This window comes from Eublepharis macularius, chromosome 4 (genome assembly GCF_028583425.1).
Source record: "Eublepharis macularius isolate TG4126 chromosome 4, MPM_Emac_v1.0, whole genome shotgun sequence".
Taxonomy (NCBI): Eukaryota; Metazoa; Chordata; class Lepidosauria; order Squamata; family Eublepharidae; genus Eublepharis; species Eublepharis macularius.
Window position 1 is genome coordinate 125,150,803 of NC_072793.1, and position 25,903 is coordinate 125,176,705.

General features: G+C 40.9%; 1 protein-coding gene across 1 annotated transcript in view; it reads right to left on the bottom strand.

Moving 5' to 3' along the window:
• Nucleotides 1–9,355: 9,355 nt before the first annotated feature.
• Nucleotides 9,356–25,903, bottom strand: part of UROC1 (urocanate hydratase 1) — a 63,983-nt gene continuing 47,435 nt past the window's right edge. Inside the window, exons 16-20 of the mRNA XM_054975836.1 lie at nt 25,597–25,695; nt 20,770–20,869; nt 19,244–19,325; nt 11,567–11,666; nt 9,356–9,615 (exon numbers count right to left, since the gene is read on the bottom strand). Coding sequence (XP_054831811.1) covers nt 9,469–9,615; nt 11,567–11,666; nt 19,244–19,325; nt 20,770–20,869; nt 25,597–25,695 — 528 coding nt within the window. The 3' untranslated portion in view covers nt 9,356–9,468. The remainder of the gene's footprint in view (nt 9,616–11,566; nt 11,667–19,243; nt 19,326–20,769; nt 20,870–25,596; nt 25,696–25,903) is intronic.

Consider the following 25,903-nt stretch of genomic DNA (forward strand, 5'->3'; position numbering starts at 1 on the left):
GGCTGTACCAGACAAGCCTCCCTGAATACAGAACTGGGAACCCTAAGGACTCATCAGAGCCAGCTCTGCCAGCCACCACCTAGTGACTTGACACCAGATGACTTTCATGACTCTCCCAGGCCTGGCTGCTTGCTGCTGTTAAAGAGCAGCTCCCCCTGCACCACACAACAAAAGTCAGTATGTGAAGTAGTTAGTTTCAGAGTTGGATCTGGGAGACTCAGTTTTGAATTCCCACTCTGTTATGGAAGCTCACTAGGTGACCTTGATCCAATCACACACTCTCAGCCTAACCTACCTCTCTGGGTTTTTGTGAGGATAATTTTATTTATTCTTTTGGATCCCCACTAGGGAGAAAGTCGGGGTATAAGTGAATTCATAAATATAAATGAAGGTGGAGGCCACATGAAAGATATGTTGTTTAATGGGTTTGAAGGAGAGAAGGAAGAATGGAAAGTTGAGTATATAGAGGTTGGCAAAAGAAGGAAAAAGGAAATAGTATGTGAAGGGGGATACAGGGAAAAGTGAAGTATCATCCACAAGTACTTGCAGGTTCCTCACCATGCAACTGGGCCAAGTTCAGCAGGCGCGTGCAACTAGGCCATAGGGGAGAGGCTGCTGGCAGGAGGGAAAGCTGAAGGTGGGGAGGAGAGAAGGAAGCAGGCAAGAGAGAGAGGACATCATGGGAAAGGAAAAAATGAGATGCCCCACTGCAAGTCCTTGTGGGTTCCCCATTTGTATATTCTAATAGCCAAATGTGGCACATGTCTGAATACTTAACTCCTTGGATGGGGCCACCCTGACAGAAAACAGTTCTGCAAACTAGAAATCCCCAGGTTTAAACAAAAATCTGAAAACATTAAAAAATACATTGAAGAGTTAACCCTCCCCATCCCAACCCACTTCCTCCTTTTGGTGGCTGTGGAGGGTGGGAACAAACCCAGGGCAGCAGTGGAGGCTGGGAACCATGCCAGGGTGGAGGTTATGCAGGAGTTGCAAAGGGGTGGTGGCAGCAATGGTAGTGAGGTGATCTCTTGACCTCTGAGAGGTGCTGATTGTGATATCATTTTAAGGCATTCATAAGGAATTTTATTCAATGTTATTGGTTAGAAAAATGTGAAAATCAGTGGTACTCCCCCCCAAACTGGATTTCAGTTTAAGTAGAGATTACTGTACCTCATCCTAGAAGCCTTTAATATGTGAATACTTTTTAAAGGTATTTCTGGCAATGTGTGGTGTGACTTCTCCTCCCCACTGAGTAACTACACCCATTTTTCATATGCTCAGGATTAAGGGGTGGGTTTTCCTAGCAAGCAGAAGCTTGGGACCAAACTACCTTCTCCTGATCCAGACCTCACCCACTGTAGGAAGTGCCCTGAACATAAATGTTATCAGAATACGGCATGTGTTTAAACAACTTTTTAAAAATGTTGGGTCTCTCCACTCCAAGGAACAATTAACTTTCTCTGTGTTGTTCCTTTAAATTCTTATAAAATCTGGTGACATTTTCTGGGCTGGTCAAGAAATATTAAATGCAACTTTTTGGCTGTATTATTATTCTGTACTACAAACAGGAGGGGGTGCTATACTACCTCAGAAAACTTTGTGCAGCAATACTTGATCCACTGTTGCAATTCTGAATTTTAATGTTTAATAATGCTGTTATTTAGAAAATGGTGTACTCTATATTTGATATTCCAGCGTCTTTGTGACATTCAGTCATGATTCCCTTGTGTGCAGTAAAGATATGTGACCATGGGAGCAATCCTGAGCATGTCTACTTAGAAGTAAGTCCCATTTTATTCAATTGTGCTTACTCCCAGGAAAACGCTCTTAAGATTGCACTGTAAACTACTTGCCCTTTGTTGTGCGCCCTCTTTATCTCCATATGTTTTAGAGCAGGACATTTTTTGGCCTTGTCTGCCCTTGGGAGGCTGTTAGAGAACACAGCTCTAAATGAAAAATGAGAAATAAAACACCACTAAATTGGTGTTAATTGGGTAGCCTGTTATTCCTAACAAATTCCACAGAAATAGTTTTTCATAATGTAAGCTATACTCATGTACAGCATGGAAGGACTGAGAATAACATTAGGACTGACAGTAACAGTGGTCATATATTTCATATCAAAATTAGTCGTCTTTGAGGGATGGAATACAATATCAGGCTGCTTCTGTTCCCATTGAAAACAGGGGGAGAAACTGAAGAATTTGACAAGTACTTTGGTTCAGGTCAAAGCCCAGGCTGTGTCAGCTCCTGCACTTAGGGCTGTGTGACTTGGCTGTTCTTTTTCCAGACAAAACAATTCAGATTAATCACAGTGTGTACTTCACGGTTCATTTGGCTAGGGATTTTTTGATACTATGCAGACAGTCTTAGTACAGTATTTAAGTAGAATAAATAAAACATATACGACTGTGAGAACCTATTGTCAGTGGCCACCAAGTAAGTGTGATGCAAGATGTTGACATTCACCTGAGAAACAGGTCATGCCTTTGGAAAGAAAGTTTCAGTTTCTCCATTCCATGAAACTTCTTTTTGTATGGAGTGCAATTCTATCACCATAGCCAGCAGGCTATTCTGCTTACACAGCCAGGATCTCCTCAGACATTTGCCATAATGTCCCTGATTGGAGGGCGCAGTGAAAGAAAATATCTTTAAGCAGCTCACTAACTGCTCACCAGCTCAGTAGCATGATTTTTGGTTAAACATTGAGAGGAATAATAGGAATGCTGACCACCACCACCACCCCCCATGGCCAAAAATATTCCACAATGTTGTTAGTTTGGAGTTTGATTACTATTGATAGATCTGTTATCCAATGGGCTTGTCATCTGAATACAGCCTGGGCCCATGACAAAAGATTGGCAAAGTTTCTTAACAAATGTGGATAAGCACACTTCACTGTTATTATTTTCCTCAGTGGGTGCCAATTACTATGATAGGCCTTCTGACAGTATCTAATGTTTTTCATCTCTCCCTCATTTTGAAGAACATCTCTGTATAATGCTCCATTTGCTCTCTAGCTGTAAGGCTATTGAGGGAGAGACTGACAGACATGAGTTTGCAGAGCCAGAGGAAAAATCAGTTCTCAGAATCAACATAGATGAAAGCTGATAGAACAGTCTCATTCCCCTGTGGCATCTCTAATTTCATGTGCCCCTGTGCTACAGCATGGCAAACCTACTAGTTAATCTGTCCTGGCTAAAGCAGGCCATCTACCATCATATAAGTGCCATTCAATTAAGGTACATTGTTTCTTTCCTATTGTGTTCCATGAGTGACCAACCAATAAACTATTTATATACACACACATGCACATCACACATTTTAGTGCATGTGTTGATCGTTTATACCGAATTATCAGCTTGTTTCTCTGAATCTAGCATAATTACATACTTGCTTTTGTTAATATTATATGAATATACCCAGTCATATGAAGAATATTGATCATAAAACATGCTTACTCTAGATTTTGTCAAGATATTGTAAAATCTTTGACTTAAAAAAACCTGTTGCTGAGAACAGGGAGTCCTCAGTCTTCACTGCAGAACTAGCTTAGACTCGTCATTGAGGTGTGATTCATTGATAGCTTATTTTGAACTGCATTCCACTGGCACAAAACCATAATGGAACAAAAACCCTTGCAAATAACTCAAGATTTGGCGGAAAGTAAGGCTGGAAAAGAGCTGAATGTCATATAGTTCAACTCTCCTGTGCAAATAAATGCCACATAACATTTCTTGCTCACAGAGTCACTTTGTGGAAATAGGTGAACATTCAGGTGAGAAATTCCAAAGGTGTAGCTGTGTTAGTATACTACAGCAAAAATAAACAGAAGTTTTACGGCGACTTTGAAGGCAATACAATTTTATTCCAGCACAGGTTTTTGTATCCTAAAACCAACTTTTCTGAAAGAACGTGTTATCTATATAATTTTTCTCAAGGAGAATCCATGAGCTCCTATTTACCCAAAACATACAAGAAACACGACTATTTCAAGCCTTATAATTTATCAGAGGCTAGAAGGGAGGCAAGCCATTCATGCCATTGCCAAAGATGTTTAAGTGTCAGACATAAATACACATTATTTAGATTGGCGGATAACACCTGAAATTTCCTTATAAAGGCCCTGTTATATGGGTATCAAAATCAGATAAGTATGAGCCAGAGCTAATCTAGGTAGGTAGTGGTAAAATATTTAATGAAATCTTAAAATCAAGTTTATTATAAAATAAATCAGGAAAAAATTTCTAGAAATAGCAAGCAGCCTAACAAATAGAAAAATATAAAGTCATGGTCAGGTATTAGGCTAGGCAAGGCCCCCATTTTCATGGTTTCCTGAAAGTCCTTTTTTCAAGCCATTTTAAGATAGAGACAGCCATATCTTGTTTCTAGGCAAGGAAAGAACTTTACCCCATGGTTAGCTCATTCCAGTTGGAAGGAATACGCCATTCTTTAATTATCCATATATTGGTTTTAAGATTGAAAACCTGTCCAATCATGATTCATAAAAAAGGCTGTTCTTCCAATAAGACAAAGGACTGAAAACTAGCCAAAGAAGCAAACAGCGTTTTGAAAATTCATACAAATGGCAGGAAAGGTGGTGTTATGTCTATGTGACAGAGAATATACATATGTGATATAGATTGCTCCACAAGAAATTAAACATATATGCACATCAGAAAACTGCTTGCTGATACTGTTGGAGAGGGGAATTTGCAGACCTTAGAAGAGAATGAAGTTCACTAAGTTAACCAAAATTTAGAAATCCAGCCAACAGAGACCATGAGCAACACAACACAGCAGAGAGTGCACACAGAAATGACATTATTTTCAACTCACTTCCTCCTGGCTAACTAATATCAACACCAATTAATAAGACAATCGGTTAGAATTTGTGTGTAAGAATAAAACAGCTGTGCAGCACAGCAAAAGACTCTTGAGCATATATATCCTATCCCATCCATTTTTGCATATTAATAGAAGGGAAGAAACCTGTGACTTCAGGTGCAATTGATCCTTGTTTGATGCTGAACTTGAAATTCTGTTAATGTTTAATCTTAAGGATAAAAAACTACCTCATAAGGTTATTCAGAAGTTAAAACATGCTAGCTGTTATATACCACCTTGGGCTCCTTGGAGGAAGGGCAGCATACCAAACATGATATATTAGATAGCCATAATTTTGTAAGTACAAGCAGGGAACACACAGAGTCTTGCAGGGAGCATCTGTAAAGAAACAAGCCTGCTTGACCAGAAGAGAGAAGCCTGCTTGGCCAGAGTCTTTATGAATTATGGGTAAGCATTGCCACTGTGAGAATGTCTGTACAATCATGCAGCACAGGTGCTGTTACTGAGGCCTCCAAGGTTAGAGATAAGTCTGAGTATTCCACCAAATTAGGCTTATCTGACTCAGCTGCAGTTCTCATGGGAAGATGGTGTGCACGCGTACAACACTGGCTTGATGTAGCTGCAGAGTGTCAACCTCATATGTCATTGCTGTAGAAAAGAGCAAGAGTCTGGTAGCACCTATAAGGCTCACAAAATTTGTGGTAGGATATGAGATTTCTGAAGAAGTGAGCTGTGGCTCACAAAAGCTCATATCCTGCCACAAATTTTGTGAGTCTTATAGGTGCTACTGTACTCTTGCTACTGCTACAGACAGACTAACACGGCAACCCAACTTGATCTATGTCATTGCTGGACAGTGATTGGTTAATAAAGTCTCCTTAGGTTGCCAGACAATTGGGCATAAATTGGGAAAGTTAGAGCCAAACTACAAGTGATTCCTGACACTAGTTGGACACTTGTCAGCTTCCCTCAAGTTTTGATGGGAAATGTAGGCAGCTTGGCGGAATGTTGGACAAGCGATAGTTGAAAAGTCCATTGAACAGCAGTCGGAGAGCCAAGCTGCAAGATCAGGACACCTACATTTCCCATCAAAACTTGAGGGAAGCTGACAAGTGTCCAACTAGAGTCAGGCGTCACTTGTAGTTTGGCCCTCAGTTCTTGCCTATGTCGCCTTCAGCCCCTGGTCTGCCTCTGGTGTTGGGTTCTCTTTGAGGCCCATATGGACTACGACTTTGACTTGATACCTTGGACTTTGAAACATCATGCATCCTAAGAATGCTGTGTTATACCTACAAGTTACCACCATGGCTTAGAATGGCAAATGACTCTGCCACGTATGTATACGGTTAGGTTTCATTGAATCTTTATTATCTATCCTTTTATACACATTCCAAAATATAATTTTTAAATAAACTATGATAAACAAAATATTCATCATAAATGTGTGGTGTTTCTTTGATTCTTGGCTTCAATCTAAACCAGTACCCAGTCCGGTTTGGCCCAGGTACCTTTGTAACTTTTTTGAGGGAGGCTAAGCCCCACTGACTCTCAGGTAAAGTCCAGTAAAGCCAGGGGCTTGTTTCCCCCAATCTCTGAGCTAGGGCTTGTTGGTAGGGTTCCCAGATGCCCACCAATGGTGGGCAAACTCCCAGGGGTTTGCCACCTTGCCCACTGACCCACCAGTAGTGAGTCATAGCTGTCATGTGGCAGCAAATCATCTGGTGGTTGTTGCTGGGCTTGGTCCCAATGGAGCCCTTACAAGGGCTCTGCCCCCTCTATGGCCTTTTACTGACAGAACCAAGGCTGAAAGGCTGGCCAATACTGTTGCAGTTGCCTAGCAATATCCACCGAGGTCATTCATTTGTTAAAGCTACAGGTGTTGCTTTTATGATTTGGGGAGAGCAGTTAACCTCCCAATGTATCCCCCCCCCCCGCCCCGATTTCAGATTTTTCTGCAAATCAGGGGTATTTTTCAGGTTTGTAGAAAGATCTGTCTTGTCTGTTCATGGCTCTAATAAGTAGCCACAGATTTGGCTATGTTGAGACTTAGATATATTGATCATAATGTGAATATAATAACACAGGAATGGTTCAGAGTTAACCAGCAAAGAATGTGGAGAAAGTACATAAGTAGAGATTTGGCACACACTTTAATTATTCTGCCTGTTTGCACAAGTTTAGGCAAAGGATAAAATATGGCATATAGGTTAGAAGGACAAGCGAGGGCAGGGGCGTGCAGAATAAATCAAAAGGCCATGGTCACCCAATGGGGACCCATGAAGCTGGAAAAGTTATGTGATTTGTTTTCATAGGATGCTTGGGTTGGGTCTGGATAAGGATGCAGGTGGGAATCTTCATCTAGTATCTTCTGGTGGCTTGATAGTCATGTTTGTGAGGAACCCACATGATTGGAAGAAGGCTTCGTTGCCTCAGCCAATGCTATAATGGACCTCTGGCTGCCATTATATTAATACTTATATATCCATTCTGCCCACCTATCTATTCTTATCCTACCCTTTCTCCTTCAATGTCATTATGTCAGTGATGAAGCTAAATAGATTTAAAAGCTATGTCCAGGAGTTTTTTAAAATCAACAACTGCTCATACACATGCTTGCTCTGTTCAGGCTTGCAACATATGGCACAGCTCGCCTGATGAGATAAAGAAAGACTCCCATCTTCCTGGCTTTCTGCAGACTAAGCAAAACTGAATTATTCAGGAAGGCTTTTTTACCCAGGTGATTTGGGCTGTATTAACTTTGTAAAAAGGACAGGGACTCTGTCTGTAGCTCTAAGTATGATCCTACTATGTAATTTCTGCAATAACATGTCATATTAATGCTTAAGCATTGCCTCAGCTCAATTTTCAGATTTCTGCTTGCTTTCAGTTTTCTGAAATCCAGACCTTATTGCTTTATTGGATGTCCCATCCTGTTGATTGTATTTGACTTACACTGTGTGATCCATCTTGAGACTCAGTGAGAAAGGCATACAAATACGTAAATAAATAAATATAGGCTTTGGTTGCATTTAAACTGGATGTGTATAAACTCTAATAACTATTAATCGTGAATTTGCCAAGAATCCACCCAATCATTCTGCCTGCCTGCACTTGGGTGATGGAGAAGATTGGCAGCAAGAACATCCTGTTTTGAGTGGGACACTGAGCATCAAAAAAAAAAAAGGATTTAGATTTATTCCTCATCATGGGAACAAGGAAACATAGCAGTAACAGAAAACAGCAGAATACAAAGGTAATAAGTTATTGTCCTATAGAAAAAGAAAAAAGTGAACATGGAGCAGGGTTGTTGCTGCGTTGCACTGGTTGGAGTGTTCTCCTACTTGAGAATGTCCTGCTGCCACTGCCCCACCCATTGACCCTCACCTTCTTTGGTGCCATTGTTGTAGTGTGTGTGTTATTGTGCTTGACGGAAAACTTCATTGATCAATGGTTTAGACTAGGAGAGGAACTAACAGTTGATGCTGTTTTTGGTTAAGCATCAAAACAGCTGCCCCAGAGCCTCATTTCCCCATCCCTGGAACCAAAACTGAAATGGAAATTTTCTTGGTACACACTCCAGTAAGTGTCAGACCCACCTCTTGAGCAGTTTAAAGCAGGATGAGGCCAAGAAGAAGAAAGATGAAGGTGCTAGCACTGCAGCTCTCTTCTTGGTCAGAACTCTGGTGGTATATGGACCAAATCACTGATATCTCTTAGGTCACTAGTTCAAGATCCATTACAGTCTTGAGTCCTAACACTGATATCTAAATATGCTTCAGGTTTGTTTTCTGCTGGAATACTCCAGAACAGCGTTCTGGCAGTTCTCAAAATTGCCCCCTGCTCCTGGCTGTTTTGGGCCCAAATTGGCCTGGAATGGGCCACTGCCAGGTGGGGGAACACTCCCCTGCCCGGTAGCAGCCCAATCCTGGTTGTTTGGGGTCCAAATTGGGCCCTAATAGGCCAAAAATTGCAGAAACTGACCCGAAATGACCAGGATTGGGCCCGAATCGGCCTGGGGCAGGGAGGCAAGTGAACTTGAATCATGGGAGCGCTCTTGGGGGTGGCCACACCCTGCACAATGACATCACTTCCCAGAAGTGATGTAATCTCACAGTCCTGGGAGCGTGTGCGCGTGCATATGGTACTACTGAGTTCTACCACTTCTTTTCTCAGAAAAAAATGTCCTGATAATAACTATGATAAATGCTGACTATGCTAAATCTCCCCCTTCCCTACCTGACTTACTGGAAGCAGCACTATGTAGTGGTAGAATGGAATTAAAATATACAAGTGTCTTTCTAGCTCTTAAATTATATACCCTTTTCCAATAGTAGAAGCTAAGATTTCTTGATGGTCAGATGAGTGTGTGTGTTCAGCATTTCTGCTCTACTGCTCATGCTAAATAAAATCTTACACCACGAACCATTTACTATCATGTGCTTGGAAAGATTTACATTGATGCTGAATATATGTAGATGGATTTCTCTAATGATAAAAATGGAAATATTTTCCTTGAAGACAGACTTTAATAGTATTTATTAAATCACAATAAACTAATGCTTGTAAGCAGAAAGAGGGCAATGTTTAAAGCATGGTTCAATAGCAAAATAAAGGAATTTAATGTAAAGTTAACAGGGCTTGTTTAAGGATGTTATCATCCACCACCTTATATGGAAGGGTGACCTTCAGTTTCTTGTCTTGCTCCATAGCTTGGCAGATGGTTTCATATGCCTTGCTGTTGCCTGACCAACACCGCCTAGCAACCTGCACATATGAACAAAAGAGAGAGAATTAGCCACTGTATTTCTTCTCATTTTTTCCTCCTCTCCCAGCTGTACACTGGTTATTTTAGGAAAATGCAACCAAATGGGTTAAGTTCCTGTTTTTTTTCACTCCTTGATTTATCAGTATCTGACTCTTCTACCTTAGAACTTTTTAAAAATAAAAAGTGTGCACTGGCTTCTAAAATATTTACTCAGCACTTGCAGAAATGGATATCTGATGGAAGCCAGAGAGAATCAAACCTACATATTGCATGAGGTTGAGATGAAACAGGGTCTCTCTCTACACAAGACGCCGCAGCGCATGTTCATAAAGTGTAGGAGACATAATGTTAGCTGGGAAGCATAGTTTAAAAAGACAGAGCTGGAGATGTTAATTTCATTTTCGCCTCCTGGAAATGTTAATTTCATTTTCGCCTCCTGGTGTTTACATCTCCAGTCTAAAACTATTTATTTTTATTTATTTACTTTGGATTTCTATTCCGCCCTCCCCACGAAGGGGGAGATCACAACCAGAGGGCAGCGAGGAATGGAAAAGAGCTCGAACTGCCTTGCAGAGCCATCCAGGCTTGGACCTGGAGAGGTTATAATGGGTTGAAGTTTCCCCTCTGGCATTTCACAGCTCCTTCACACAGCCCCATTGTATAGCAAGGCCTTTGTCTTGCCGCCAGCTCTGTCTTTTTAAACTACCCTTCCCAGTTACCATTGCATCTCCCAACATGTGTTCTTCATGTGTAAAATGTCTCATTTAGAGAGACTCTTTTATGGGCACGCTCAAGTGAAAGATCTTACGCTTGTTCTCCCATTGTGGATACACACGTATTGCTAGGGAGACAGAGTACATTTGAATATAAGACCACACTTGAGCATCCTCATGTAAGATGACTTGTGTAGAGAGACTCAAAGTTGAGGGACAAGAAGGAAAAGGAGAGGCAACACTGTCTAACAACCTGTTCATCCTGCTATATAAAAGGCAAGCCATATTGGTGACAACTCATTTTTTATCCTCATGCTGGTGCACTACCGACAACTCTGGCCTCGAGGCCACTGCAGTGCAAAGTGTCCGTGTGCCGCCAGGAATAGACTTGCCGAATCGACAGCCTAAGCACTCCTCCTGGTGCCTCCCCTCTGCACCCTCCCGCTCTTGTCTCCAGGCCACTGAGAAGCGCCCGCTTGCCACTAGGAGGGAGCCCATCAAATCAGTTTTCTAGAGCTCATTGTATTTTTTCACACAATGGGCGTTGTTTCTAGTTTGATTATATTGGATATAAAATGAGCAAGTGTATTTCTTTCTTTTTCTCTTCCTCTCTGAGTTATGCCTGCCATTTAGCAAACTGTACCTAACCAAATGGTTCTAATTCCTAATTTTTATATCTGCTAAACAAATCTTGCTTAGGGTCATACTGTACGGCAAATGCCTAGAGATTAATGCTACCATATGATTTACCTGCATCAAGGGAGTATATTCAGAGGAATCTTTTTTACAACAACAGTTATGGCAGTAGAATTCATCAAATTTTCAGTGAAATTGAAGATTCAGAATCCTTTAAATTACACCAGCCCCCACAGAGAAAGCCTTTATCTTTTCACTGCATAAAACCACAGCTTTCTGAAACACCATTTTTCTTGGCATTACCAACATAGAAAAGGCAGGGAAATGTGAACAGCACCCACCAATTTAACAATGAAATCCTAAGAAGAGTTACTCCAATATAAGTCCATTAAACAAGCAAATCCAGAAAGAAATGACAGTCATATGAACTGTAGTTACACAGATCACTTGAGTGATTTCAAAACTAAGGAATGCTGTTGAATAAAATCACCTCTTCTACCATATGTTATAGAACTGGTGGTGTACTAGACATTATATCATGGCATTCCTAGGCATTGAATCAATTCAGTATTCATAATATTCACGAAATGAGTTGTCTTACTCCATTGGAAACATCCCAGCTCAGCATCATCTTAGCACATTCTTCTGCATGTGTCGAGCCATCCAGAACAAGGCCAAATCCTCCATTTATCACTTCTCCCCTTTAAAATAAAACAAAAATATTTGCATTCCTGATTTTTTTCTTGAAATGAATCAGAAGCCATCACAGTCTTGTCATAGGCACACTCGGGGAAAAGGGAAGTTGTAAATTAAAATATGCTAATCACAATCTAACTGAACAACATCCCATTCAGAAATATAGTAAAAGATCCTAATCTGACGAAAACTATTTGTAATATTTGGAAGCCCTCTGATCTGACTGCTACAATGAAGTCCTCCTGAGTCATACCTTTGAAGTCAGTGGGCTCAGAAGAGTGTAAATCAATTTAGGGCAGAATTTAGGGCATTTTGGTACCTGTCATCTTGCTTTGTCATCCTAAACAGCAGAAGGCAGGAGGTTGGAGCAGTGAGGGGAAGAAGTGACTCAGCATCAGGAGATAAGTGTATGGGAGAGACCTATTCCAACTGGAAGAGATTCTACTGAACAGGATTGTCCTACCTGACATTATTTGCCACTCACTAATTCCACTTTCTGCCAGTCATTGTACCAACTTGCTGTCTTGGGGAGAGTTTTCTGATTCTATGCGAGCTACTTGCCTGATTTTTCCATTATTTCTGGGCTATGCATGTGCTAGGCAGGCTGGGGGAAGACTTTGTTTATATCTATTAGAAAGTAGGTTGAGGGAATAGAGACACAGGTCTCCTCTATCTTTGCCTGACAGACAGTGCAAGCCAACCTGCATGCCTGCAAGACACAAAGGAAATACTTTGTACTAGCTGACAGTGTACAAGCAGACAGCGTTGCACAGATTGAGGGAGGCAGAAGAAGAAACCCAGTGATGGGCACCCACCTGCCTTGTGAACACCCAGGCAAGACAGAGGCAGAAGCTACAGCTTTGCCTCACCAATGATATACGCATACACCAAACCATATGATATGCAAGAGATAATGACGAGAAAAGATAGTATCTCTGAGAACTGCTGATTCAGAACTTGAGATCTCGCAATGTTTGCAATTTCATGAAAAAACATGATTAGTTTCAGTAGGGGAAAAAACAGGCACTCCCTCCTATTCTGTGTAAAGAAAGTGAGAAGTGGCATGGTCTATTTTTAAGCAAAATCCATATGGGTCAGGGGAGCTAAAGCTTGCCACATACTGCATCTTACTCCAGTGGTTTCCACATTTTTCTCACAGCCAAGCTGATCTCCAGTATCAGGAAAAAATGGTAAAAGAACTGGAATACAGTGAGGTAAGTTAGCGAAGCAGAGTTTAATTCCCTTGCCCAAGGGCTCCATTTTTATTTAAAAGTAGCCCCCCCCTTCCTGCTTGAGGATCCCAGGTAGAAGGGAAAAGCACATCCATAGCCCAATTTAAGCATCACTCTGCCCACTCTCCAAATGAGAGTTTAATCACCTGTAGGACTGGGATACGTTCCCGATCTGCCTTAAATTTGGGGTGCAACCCTTTTAATTGAACCCCATTTGGGTGGAGGGAAATTTGCACCCCAAAAATGTTTCCCATAAAACCCAAGGAAACAGCTTGTGAACTGACATCTAGCTTCAGTTCTGACATTAAAGCAGGCTTTCAAATGACAGTTTTTTAAGGACCAACAATTTGACTCAAAATCCAACTTAATGTTTTTACATACCCCTGATTTATGCCAGAACCCTAGCGTGGGATAAGGAACCACCCGCTTGTACTTTCCCACACTGCTCAGATCTTACCCAAGGGCCAATGCCAGCAACTGAGCCTGCTATAATTCTCCAGAGTGCAGGATGCTCCAGAAAGAACTTGCTTAAACAAACAGTGTAAATGCCAGCATGCTTGATGATTAAGTAGCTAAAGTTACTGGGATTCTTAAAAGTCAGGCTATGGTTATTTAAGTTTATTACACAGTGGCTTGGAATTCAGGGGCATTGGGATATTAATTGACCCTCCAGGTGATACATGGCTGGATCAGGGGAGAGTGTGATTTGAAAACGTGTCACTCTCATAGTTTCCATGGGACAATTGTGGCTTGGGATCTGAAGGCTCTGTTTTCACATTGTCTTTTTGTCAAATCACAAGAACTGCCTTGCTAAAGTGGGACTCCCTCCCCCATTTTGTCTTCATACCTGCCCTCTGAAAGGTAAGTAAAGCTGAGAGAAAGGGATTGGTGTAAGGGCACCCAGCTTTGTGGCAGAATGGAGAACTAAATGTGACCCTAGTCTGACATTCTAACCACTACACCACACAGTCTCACAGACAAGGCATAAAGATGATGGCCTTCCCTTGTACAATGATCTCAGCACCTATACCCGGGGGTACATTGATACTGAATGTTAGGTTTCCATTTCCTTACAACTATTGATGGACTGATCCGCCATGAATTTTTGTATTTAAAAAAAATCAGATCTAAAACCTGATCAGGGAATTCAGATTTTTAGGTAAGAGTATGTTTACTTGCCAAGGAATGGCCAATAAATGACTTCCCTTTTGGCAGCCCAATGAAAATGTAATAAATAAGGTAGTATTGGCATCCACTCGTCAAGCTGTCTGAAAAGCTTACCTACCAGTCTGGACTACAAAGTGTTGGATGAGTGATCTTTTTTGGCTGTTTTGTTCTCTTTAAAGCCTCATCCACCCTAATCGGAAATCTATGTCTTCCTCCTACAGCAGCAACATCACCTCTGTTTCTGGAAGGCTGACATAGACATATCCAAAAAGAACGACTCCTATTCTCCTGTGTGCTCCACAGTTCTTTGTTACAGACAGCACAAATGATGGTAACTATTATAACTGAACACTTTGTATCAAAAGTATGTACAGAACAAAGGCACAGCAATGGCCTGCTAGAGAATTTATCATCAGCCACAGATAGCAAGGGCAGGAGTGGGAAGGAGGATAATGACAGACCTGGTGGCAGTGGATGTTTACATGCAAAACCACAACGAGTATGAATTTGCCCTATTTGTTAAAAGACCAGGGTTTGTTCTTCTATCATTCATCCTTTATACTAGACAAATGAGCTCATACAAAATATGTGGTAAGGAATGCCTTGTATTACTGGATCATATGCAAGATCTTGAGCTCTGTCTGACAGCAGGGAATATAATTATCAAAAATCATTAGGCTCCGTACTGACACTCATGAATACAGATCGGAATTTCTTTTCTATCTCCACCACAACCATACATTTTATTACTCATTAACAGGACAAAGCAAGCTTTACCGAAAACTATTACCTATAATGTATTCTGTAGTAGTTAGTTTCTGTTATGGCTGAAACATTTAAAAAAGCTCAAATGGTAATAAACCAACAAGAGTAAAAACAGAGTTTTGAAGGATGCTTTCAAATATGGAGGATGCAGCTGTTACTCAGAACTACATGTTATGTCCTCTTCCACAATAGTTTTTAAAAGTTTTTCCCCTTTTCTAAATTCAACCACTGCAACTGCTTTTCTTGAATGGGAAAATGGAACACTGGGACAGTGGTTTTCTCCTCTGGTAAAAAAAATCTAGCCCAAGCCATTTTTACCCCTCAGGATTATTTTTTGGGAACTCATACTTTTTTCCTCAGTGGGGAAACAGGCAGGGGATGAAAGGGTTAAAAGGTACCCTCTCCCATGCTGCTGTTCCCCTTCAAAAAGCAATTCCAGCAGCTGCATTTGGGGTGAAACAGCATTTTAAATGGTCATAGATGGAATGTACGATTTGAGCCTGAAACAAGAACTCAAGTTATTGTTGCCTTTTCCCTTTCCAGAATACTTGGATCAGGTGTAACCTGAAGACAGCAGGTGATATCCTTGGAAAGTTCTCCATAAACAGATCCAAAGGGCTTATCAAGGATACATTTATTACACTGTAAATGTAATCCAGTTTTTACCACTTTCAAAACAGTAACCTTGTACAGTTGCCAGCCCAAGGTTGGCAACTAATGGGAGACTCACTAAAGCTGACAATCAGTGGCAAAATCACCAGGGCAGCTCACTGGCAATATCATGATGTCACCAGTGATGTCACTTCCGGTGCAACCTGGAAGTGATGTTATTACATCGCTGGTGATACTCTAGTATTTGCCCAAAACTCTCAGTTTTAACCATCTCACCAGAAAAGATGTCATGAGTCACTGGTGACACTGATCACTCCTCATTTTCCTCTACAGTTTCCTCCTCACCATCCACCGTCCCACAAAACACAAGACCTGGCTTCCCTAGAATCTTGGGAGTTGTATTACTGCAGTCAAGAGCTCAAACACAAGGAATTCTTAATATCCTGCCCAAATTACTGGATTACATGGACCTTAGACCACTGAGGCCATGTAATTCTATGATTCTTTGTGGCTTTGTTCCTGTTTTTTGCTCATATGTATTTGTGTATTTATTAAGAATTTATAATTTAAATAATTTAGTTTTCTAAAACGAAAACATTTCTAAAACTTTCACACTCACACCAGCCAGTATGCTCCAACCACCTATCTTCACATTTTCTGTTTCTGACCACGGCACCACTTTAATAACATCCAGGTCCACCTGAATCCCCGCCCCAAAAATCAGATCCAGCATGATGCGTAGGAGCTGAAACAAATTGGGAGAGTCCCAGTGCTGCCATGGAAGACCCCAGGTGGTCTTCTACTGCAGAGCATGTCCCTCTGGTGCTAGGTACTTTCCAGCTTACAGAGAGAGACTTCTCCTGTAAGACTGGAAGTGACAACTAATGCCAGAGGAACTTGCTCTGCAGAGGAGGGAAACCCCTGCAACAGAAAAGGAAAAAATATTTCCAGTAATGAAAGCTAGGTCTGACATCTTTGTAATGAAATAATTAAATAGGACATTTGAAAGATGTCATTTCCATTTCCCAAGTTTACTGTCTTAATTCTGTACCCCAAATATCTCCAACTGATCCTTGAAAAGAATCAGTGTTGAGGTTTTTCATCCAAGAGCCAAATCTGGAATTATGACATATTTTCATAGCCACACCAACAAATCCAAAGCCAGTGAGATCCATATTTTCTCTCTCCAAGACTCCTAAAAAAATCATAAATTAGATCTACAACTAACCATGTTTGTTAAGTCCGGTTCTCCAACAAGTCTTCTCACTTTTATAGGAGAGTGCTCTGCCCTCATTAGCACTGGGTCATATATTCACATAATTAAAGAAACATGTGGCATTTTGACCTAAGCTACCTCCTATAATTTCCAGATGTCTCCATTCAAGGTGATCAAAGAACTCCAGGCCCCTCTTGCAATCAAGACATCACACTGTGGACTGTGTACTACAATCGATAAATTGCCTCTGTCTCTCTGTTGCTACAAGACATTGGCCTCCTGGTAATAAACAGGATTTGTGAACCAAGTTGCTATAATTGTGGTCCTCCGTAGTGTAACTGTAACTCCATATATGGTCCAAATAACAGTAAATGTGGCAGATTCATGTGAGGAAATTATATCTATCTCAATTTGGACTGTATGATGATCAGTCCTACAAATAAAAACACAGACAAGGAATTCTTTGATAATGGGAAGAATTAAAATCATCCAAAATCCTTATCAAAATAAAACTGCCATAGGAAAAGATGACTGATAAAATCCAAGTATTTATTCAATGATAAACACATTGCTGCACATATTAGTAACTTATTTATCATTTTCTAGTAATAGTGGCATGCTCAGACTTACTTATACCAGAAGCTTAATTATGAAGGTTGGATGATGGAAAACTGAAAAACTGAAAGCTAAAAAGATGCTTATTTGGGGGTGTTTGTAGGGATTAGATGCATCTGATCTCCCTAAATGACAAAATTTAGCATACCTTAATACCTTCTAATTTGCACTGCAGACAGTCTACATGGGAGACAAAGCAATGTGAATGAGACTTTACATACTTACTAGTTAGTAGAAAACAGCAATGAGAAAGTACGAGATGTCCTAGATAACATGACTTAAATTACATTGCTAACACGTTAAGAACAGGTTACATGATCTATTGTCTCTGGGCAGAACTAAAAAACAAGAAGCTAATGTGCTCAGTTGCAAACTAAACAATGCTTTGAACCAAGATTGTGAGTGACAAACAAGCTATATGTAGCTTGTTATATAACTGCAGCAGTTGCACTGTGAGCCTCCAAAACAAAACTTGGCTTTTCAGTTTATTTATTTATTACATTTATTTATTTACAGTTATTACAGTTTGTTTATTTATTACATTTGCATCCTTTGAGAAGAGTAGCATATAAGTGTTTCCCATTTTATCTTCACAACAACCCATTATCACCATAGGAAGCTAACTTGGCTTACTGAAAATAGTTCACAGTTTTCTCTTTCAACCAGTACTACAGAAACAGAAGAGCAGAGTGGATTGAAGAATCTAGCACACAGATAGGTACTGCGGGAATGAGATAGACTAAAACAGGGTGTCTGCCCCAACTAACAACTAAAAAGGCTCTCCTGCCCTAAGAACTGTTGGAGGCTTAGTGCTCAATGAAAAAAGATTTGTTTCATCAAGTTCCTCCTTTGCTGTTCTTTTTTTAAAATACCAGAGCTAATTGGGGAGGGGGAGGGAGTGGCTGGCACTTGACCTGTTTTACATCAACAATCTCTTGCTGCATTTTAGTATAAGGGCCGTTATATTGGGGTCTGAAGGTCATAGGTTTTAAATGCGACTTGAAGGGCATCTAAATACATCACATCCACTGACTCTCTTGAGTACATACACATATAAACATAGTGTTGGGTGTAGAATTTATTTTTAAAAAAATCTTTAAGTCGTTTTGTTCTTGTTTAGGAAAGGGAGGCTTCCAAATCATGATGTTCTAATCACTCTCCAAAACACATTTGAGTCTATAAAAACATTTGGATATCAATGAAAGAGAATCATACAACACTGGGCCTCAGTTAAGAAGAGTTTTGCAAACTCCAGCAAAGCTACTTTAGATCACACAATAAATTGTTTGAGTTTCCCAGAGGTAGCTAAGACCAAAGAAAACCATGTGTGTCAGAGAGGCTGAATGACCATTCTTTCTCCTTTTATCACAACCAATGCATATTTGTATTTGTAACTTATTTGTACATACAACCCACATATCTTGCCTCAAGGCTGTGCTTCTGTTGTAAGGATATCAGATTTCCTAAGCTCTTTTTTCTTTATTTTGCATTTAGAAAAATGCTGGTTCCTTTCCTTAGTAGAACTTTCATTGCTATTGTGATTATTTTGTGAAATGTGACAGCACCAGTTTCATGAATACCTCCTGGATATGGTTTGTGATGTAACTACTGATAAGCACCCATTCTTCCATGGCGATTTATGAATCTAGATGCTCAATGAAAAAGCTCAGAAACACTAAGCCAGTTCTGAATTGAGTTGTGGGAAGTTCATTTATCACTTCCTTGTACTGTTGCTGCATCACATATCCTATAATTCTTTACCTCCTTTACTCATACATGCAGAGGAGTAGCCGTGTTAGTCTGAAGTAGCAAAATAGTAGAATCCAGTAGCACCTTAAAGACTAACCGAATTTACTGTAGCATAAGCTTTCGAGAACTACAGTTCTCTTTATCAGATGCATCTTTAAGGTGCTACTTTACTCACACAGTTTTCACTTGACAGTACCTCGTTATGACAAATTCAAGTTCTCCTTACCAGCCAACACCACCACCATTGTGTAAGGCAACCCAAGTAGCCCCTCTAAACGAGTCTCCTACAAAATTCTGAACAGCCATATCTGCAGGGGAGAAAAGGAAATAAACAACTAAAATACGGGAATTTTTAGGGTCTTGTACAAAATTAAACATGGAAACCCTTCCTATTTAAAATCCAGCCAATTACAGCTGGACTATCTGATTCCTGTTCAACATTTTTGTTCTGGAAAATATATAAGGCTTAGAAGAGGAGGCAGTATTTCTCCCATGCAGCTTCCTCCCAACTCTGGTATACAAAAGATGGGTGTTCATACTCATATACCCAATCCTGAGTCAGTCATGGGTGTTACCCTTCCAACACGCGATGTGCCTTTTTCATGTTTCAAAACGCAATATGTAGATTTATTCAATAAGTACTCCTTTACTGAATTTTTTTTAAAGAAGCAAAACTTCTCTGAGGATATCAGATCATGATTACCTCTGCTGTACATAGCTAGCTTCTACTGCAAACTTGGAGAACATTTTTTCCTCTGTCTGACACTGGACAGAAATTATTCATCTCCAGTACACAATTACTTCTAGAATGGGTCCACCATTCCAATAAATGTCGATCTACAAGCAGCCTAACACAATTTTGGCACTTCAGCAGGAGAAAAGATTTACTCCACCTGGATCATTCTCTTGCCATTCCACAACTCCAAGAAGAAGGAGGAAAGTTTCATATGTTGCCTGATCCTGTTCATGCTACAGGATCAGGCAACAAATAAAACTTCCTTCCCTTTCTCTCTTTACCCACCACCGTCCTCCTTTTCTCCCCTACTCTCCTTGCCTAGATCTGGCTTCCCTTGTCCCTCATCCCTGCTTTATCCCTTCTTCCAAGTCCTGCTCAGAAAAGCCTCAATCCCATAAACCATTCCTCTTCTCCACACTTGCCATCACCGCATTTCCTCCTCCTTGTTCACCCTCTCCCTCCTTGTCTCTCTCTTGGGGACATGATATTAGCATAACAACATGGATGGAAACCAGGTTTTGGACGAGCTTTGAGAGAAGACATCCCTTAATTGGAGGGCTTACACTAGGAATTGTTGAAAATATTTGTTAATTGCTAATTCCCCTAATTTGTGTGATTTGAATTTATGCAGTTTACTAGTGCTAGGATATTCCCCAAGTCTAATGCATTGCCTTTACATCTACTTTCTTTCCTTGCTTTCTTTTGGCATGTATATGTTCACTAAAAATGCAAATCTAGTTCAATTCGAAGTCCCTCCCCCCATCTCTGACCCCCTTCACAATTTCACCCAAAATATGGCTCCCAAGTTTGTGTGCATACAGCACAATTGTTGATCCTTTGCCTTGAGGTTGGGAAAGGCATGTGTAAAGGCCACACATGTGAAGCCCCGTCCATCCCTTGGTAACAGGGAACATACATAGCAATTCTTCCTACCAGAGGAAAACTTCAGGATAAGAGTGCCTATTATTATTCAGCTAATGAATACATACAATATTTGGTTTAATGTAACAGCTGACCTGCACAAAGTGCGGATCCATCATAGATATTTGACGTTTCTCTGTAAGGACTGTCTGTCCCACTTACATCATGGTGATCTCGACTAAGAACAACAGGTGCCTGTTGTTGTTGTTGTTGTTGTTGTTGTTGTTGTTGTTGTTGTTGTTGTTGTTGTTGTTGTTAAGGAGAAAAGATTAGAAGACTGGTGAAGATTATGTCAATTAATGGGAAAATAGATTGTCTCTTATTTAAAGAACTTAGTCGATATAGAATTTTCATTATCCACTTAATTTTATATTAAGTGAATTAGCTAAGCAGCTAAAATAATGCTATGGTTTCTCAATAAAGGCAGGACCATCTGTAAGCAAGGTGGGATGAACTATATTGGGATTCATTTATTTATTTTAATTTAACAAAATTTATATCCTGCCTTTGTGTGCTCACAAGGGCCACCAAGGTAGCTAACAAATTAAAATATTCATACAGAAATCATATTGTAAAACCATTAAAATCAACCAAAATACATAATTACAACAGTTAAAAACAGAGCTTTAAAAATATATAAAGATTTAAAAACAACAATTAATACATTTAAAACAAGTAAAACATTAGGCGTAAGGAAGGATCACTGAGGGTAATCCAACAAAACAAAAAAGACTGCACTCACTGTTTGAAGATGGCAATAGAAGGGTCACCCTTGAATTTGAATGTATGCAATTTACTCCTAAGGGATGAGTCACCCTTAGGAGAGAGTTCCAGAGAAAGAATATGCACCAAAAACATTTGGCAAATCTGACTTTTTTCTGAATCTGAGAAAAAAATTGGAAATCTCTGCATTCCAAATTGATTCTCTAATGCAGTTCAGCTATTTCTGAAAAATTTTGGTAACATTCAACCATTATATTGTATGGGGAAATCACACCAGGGGCTATCTGGTAGGCAGGGGGAGTCATTTGTCAACCAATTTTGAGGGAATCTAGTCCTAACTGACCTCTAAAGACCCATCCCCCAAATTTCATGAAGATTGGACCACAGGGGTCAATTTTATAGGCCCCCAAAGATGATGCCCCCACCCACTCCCCATTATTCCCTATGGGGAAAAATAGCTGGAGGCTCTCTAGGGGGGGCTGGGGGCATTTTTTCAAGCAAATTCCACCAAATTTGTAGGGGAGTTACTCCTGACTGTTTTCTAAAGACCCCCCCCCCAAGTTTCAGAAAGATTGTACCCCGACATCCAATTGAACAAGGTCCCCTTTCCACTCTGGTGGGAAGCCCACCAGAACTTAGCTCAACAGAACCAGTGTCATTCACAGCAGCCAGGCACTGGGTTCAGCCAGTGGGGGAACACTAAAGACCAGAACCAAGCAATACCCAGCTACAAGCACAAGGCATTCATTTGCTTCTGTTGGGCTAAGTTGCAACAGTGTCTCTTACTTCAATTTGGTTTGGGTGGAATGGATGTGATTCTATAATGTGAGGATGGCCCCCCTGCTTCACTTTGGTTGTGAGAGGATTTCATTCCTGTGCTTCAGTTTGGTTCTGTTAGGATTTTTCTGGGATAAGCTCAGCTTGCATTTGAGAGTGTGCCTTGGCCATGGCAGCCTTGCTTCAGTGTGTTTCTGCAGTGGGAGTCAGCTTTAACTATTTCCCCATAGGAAACACTAGAGAGGCTAGGGGCGCCTTGTTAAGGGACTGATAGAATTGGATGACGAGATCCAATCTTCCTGAACCTTGGGGAGACTTTAGAGAACAGTCAGGAGTGGGTCCTCTGCAAATTTGGTGGAGTTCGTTTGAAAAAATGCCACCCCCATCTTCCCCAGATAGCTCCCAGATATTTTTCCCTTAGGGAATAATGGAGAGTGGGGGGAACATTCTTTGGGGGCTTATAAAATTGCCCCCTGGGGTCCAATCTTCATGAACCTTGGGAGGTTTTAGAGAACAGTAAAGAATAGGTTCCCACCAAGTCTGGTGAGGTTGGTTGACAAATGACGCCCCCTCCAGCCTACTGGATAGCCCCGAGATTGATTTTCCCATAGTAAACAATGGCAAAATTTAAGAAATTATTTCAGTTAACATTTGGAATACATGCGTTTTTTTATTCAAATACCTAGATTTCACTGAACCAGCCAAAAATCAGTATTTTAATCTAAATTCCAAACCCATAAATTCCACTCCCATATTCCAGTGTTTTGGTGCCATGACCAAGAAGAGCCTTTTCCAGGTTGCCACCTGCCTAATCTCAGAAAGCAGGGTCACTTGAAGCAGGGCCTCTGAAGATGACCACTGTGGCTCATAAGGGAGTAGTTGGTCCTTCAATTAATATGGTGCCAAACCATATAAAGCTTTAAAGGTCAGCACCAGCACCTTGAATTGTGCCTGGAAACAAATTGGGAGCCAGTTTAGATGGGCCAAGACTGGAGTGATATGGTCCCTATGACCCACTCCAGTCAACACCCTGGATGCAGCATATTAAGAGAAAAAGAGGTCTATTCACAGACCTCCTGACTAGACATGGGCACGAACCAAAAAAAATTACAGAACCAGAGGATCATGCTTCAGTGCAGGCCATGATCCTGAATTCCCAAACAGCAACAAACATATCCCGTTCCTGAACCCGGATCGTGGATCGTGGAGGCTGCAGCGGAGGGGCGCCCCACTGTTCCCAGCGATACAGGACCTGACCAGATCAAGCACTAATGTGAGCCCTCAGCCGAGGTGCCCACTGAGCTTGGCCTCAGAGCCAGGCAGCAGCCCTGGAACCAGAGGAGATAGATCCCTATCAACTAAAGCCAAGCACAATTGTACTCTCTCAGTCTCTCTCTCTCCAAAGGCTATCAAGTAGCAAGCAAGAGCTCTGTCCCACTCCACTGCTAGCAGAAAGTGAAACAGCCTGGGAGACCATGGCTATTTATAAGCATGGGTCCCATTCAGCAACACAGGAGGTCTGTGTTTGGCCGTCAGAGCTGCCTATCAGGGTTTGCAGGGATGAGATTGGAGTGCCCATGGCTACAGAACACCCCCTTCCCCCTTCCTCCCCTGGGTGTCTTCTCCCAACTTGTGACTGCTTTGCTGTTCCGTGGTTGGAAGGAAGCCCTGCTGATCAAGGAAAGCTGGGCTTCCATTGGGGTTTCCAGGGCGACAGGAGGACAAACAGAGCTCAGGCATTCCCCTGGCTCCGTTGCCAGGGGAATAGATTGCTGACGCCTGAGTGTCTGGATCCCCGAACCGAGCCCAAACGCCATGATCTAGGCCTCTCCCGACTGCTGGACGATCACGATCCGCCGGCTCACGATCGCGCAATTGCCATTTTCGTGGGTTTTTTATGTTCGTAATGCAGATCGTGCCCATCTCTACTCCTGACACATCATCACATCTAGTTTGGTCCTAAACTGATAGGATATAGAGTTTGGTCTAGTTTTGTACTTCTAGCAAAGTCTGCGGTCTACTTGTATTCATTTCAAGGATGGCAATGGCCAAAAGAAGATTTTGATAACATCTTAAAAAAGATGCCAATGGCCAAAAGAAGATTTTGATAACATTTTAAAAAGAGACACAATACACAGTAAAGGGTATGGGAGTTTGACCTTGCACTGCATAGCCTTGGTTAGTTTTTGTCTCTTGGGCTATGATTGTTTTATAAAACTGTTTTATACTTATGGGCTCTCTGCAAGCTCCAAAAATGATCAATGGTATTTAAAATATGACAATAAACATTTTCAGAGTAACATAAACAGACATGACTCAGTTAAGACTTACCAGACTGAGTCTTTACAATGTTATGATTATTCAGCTGGAGAACTGAAAGATGCATGGTATTGCATGTATGTTTGGACTGAATATGTTTAGGCCAATTGCTGACCTCACAGTCACGTCTAATAATTCTTTTGATGGACATGAGTGCTTTCTCAAGGCATATTACCTTTGGTAACATCTTGTACTGGAAACCTCATGTGCTTCAAAGTCAGTATGGAGGGCGGCACAAGTGCAATTTCCGTCTTTGACAAGCACTTCAGAATATCACAGCCACACACTGGAAATGTGAGCCACCATACATGATTCTCTACTCAGATGGTGTGTTCTCCACCATGGGCATGAGCTTGAGCTTTGGGTTTGATCTTTTCTAGGCTAGGAAAGCTGGAGCATGAAGTGCAGCAATCAGAAGTTATTAAACTGTTGACCAAGAAAGGTAGAAGACCAGGCTCCTAGTGTTTACACCAAGAAGAGCCTATCCAGAGTCTTTATACTGCCTATAATTCCTGGGATCTGACGCTGTACCTTGCTGTACCAAAAGGGGGCTCTGAGGCTTGAATTCACATAGAACCATATTCACTTATAAGGCTACAAGTTTTCTGGTTCGCACCTTGGAATCCTAACAACAGGAAGCTGTTAATGGCTTCCCAGTGTTTGTACGCAAAAGAGAAAAAAACACTTTTGTTGCCCTCCTTGAATAATCTCTAGACTGACTGAAAAAAAGCAGGAAGGATATCCATGTATGAAACTTAGTGGAAATGCTACAATTGATCATTCTAGATGGGAACAGAAAAAAGAACAGGGTTGAGAATTCTTATAAAATGTCACAAAGGATCAGCAGAGCACACCGTTAGTATAAAAGCCAAGCTCATTTCAAACTATTACTCTCGTTAATTTACTACAGATATATTGACTTCAAGCAATTTGTATTTTATATGAAAAATCTTTGCCCATATTTTCCATCTGAATTTTGATCCTGTCAATATGGTGTTAACATTCCCATTAAATTGTCAGACATTATTGTTCTTTCTCTTCCAGACCAATCTTAGATCAAAATCCTCAGGCTACATTGAATGAAAAATATGGAGAGACTGTACCTTAATCCTTCCTTCAGCAATGCCTTGATTAATAGCTACTGCAATAGCTACACGGCCTTTCTGATCAGAATACAAAATTCTGGCTTGGGAACCTACAACCTAGAAAGTAGAAATATTGCAACAATAAAGTGTATTGGCTTATCTCCATGATCCAGATATGGCCAGAGCCAAGCCTTAACCAAAAATGCAAGGATAGCTGCCCATTTCTCAGGACTAAAGTAATACAATTTCCATTGCACTGTGTTTTTATCTATACTCACACAATGAAAACCTTTTAAAAAATATTTAACTGCCTCAAACCAGCATA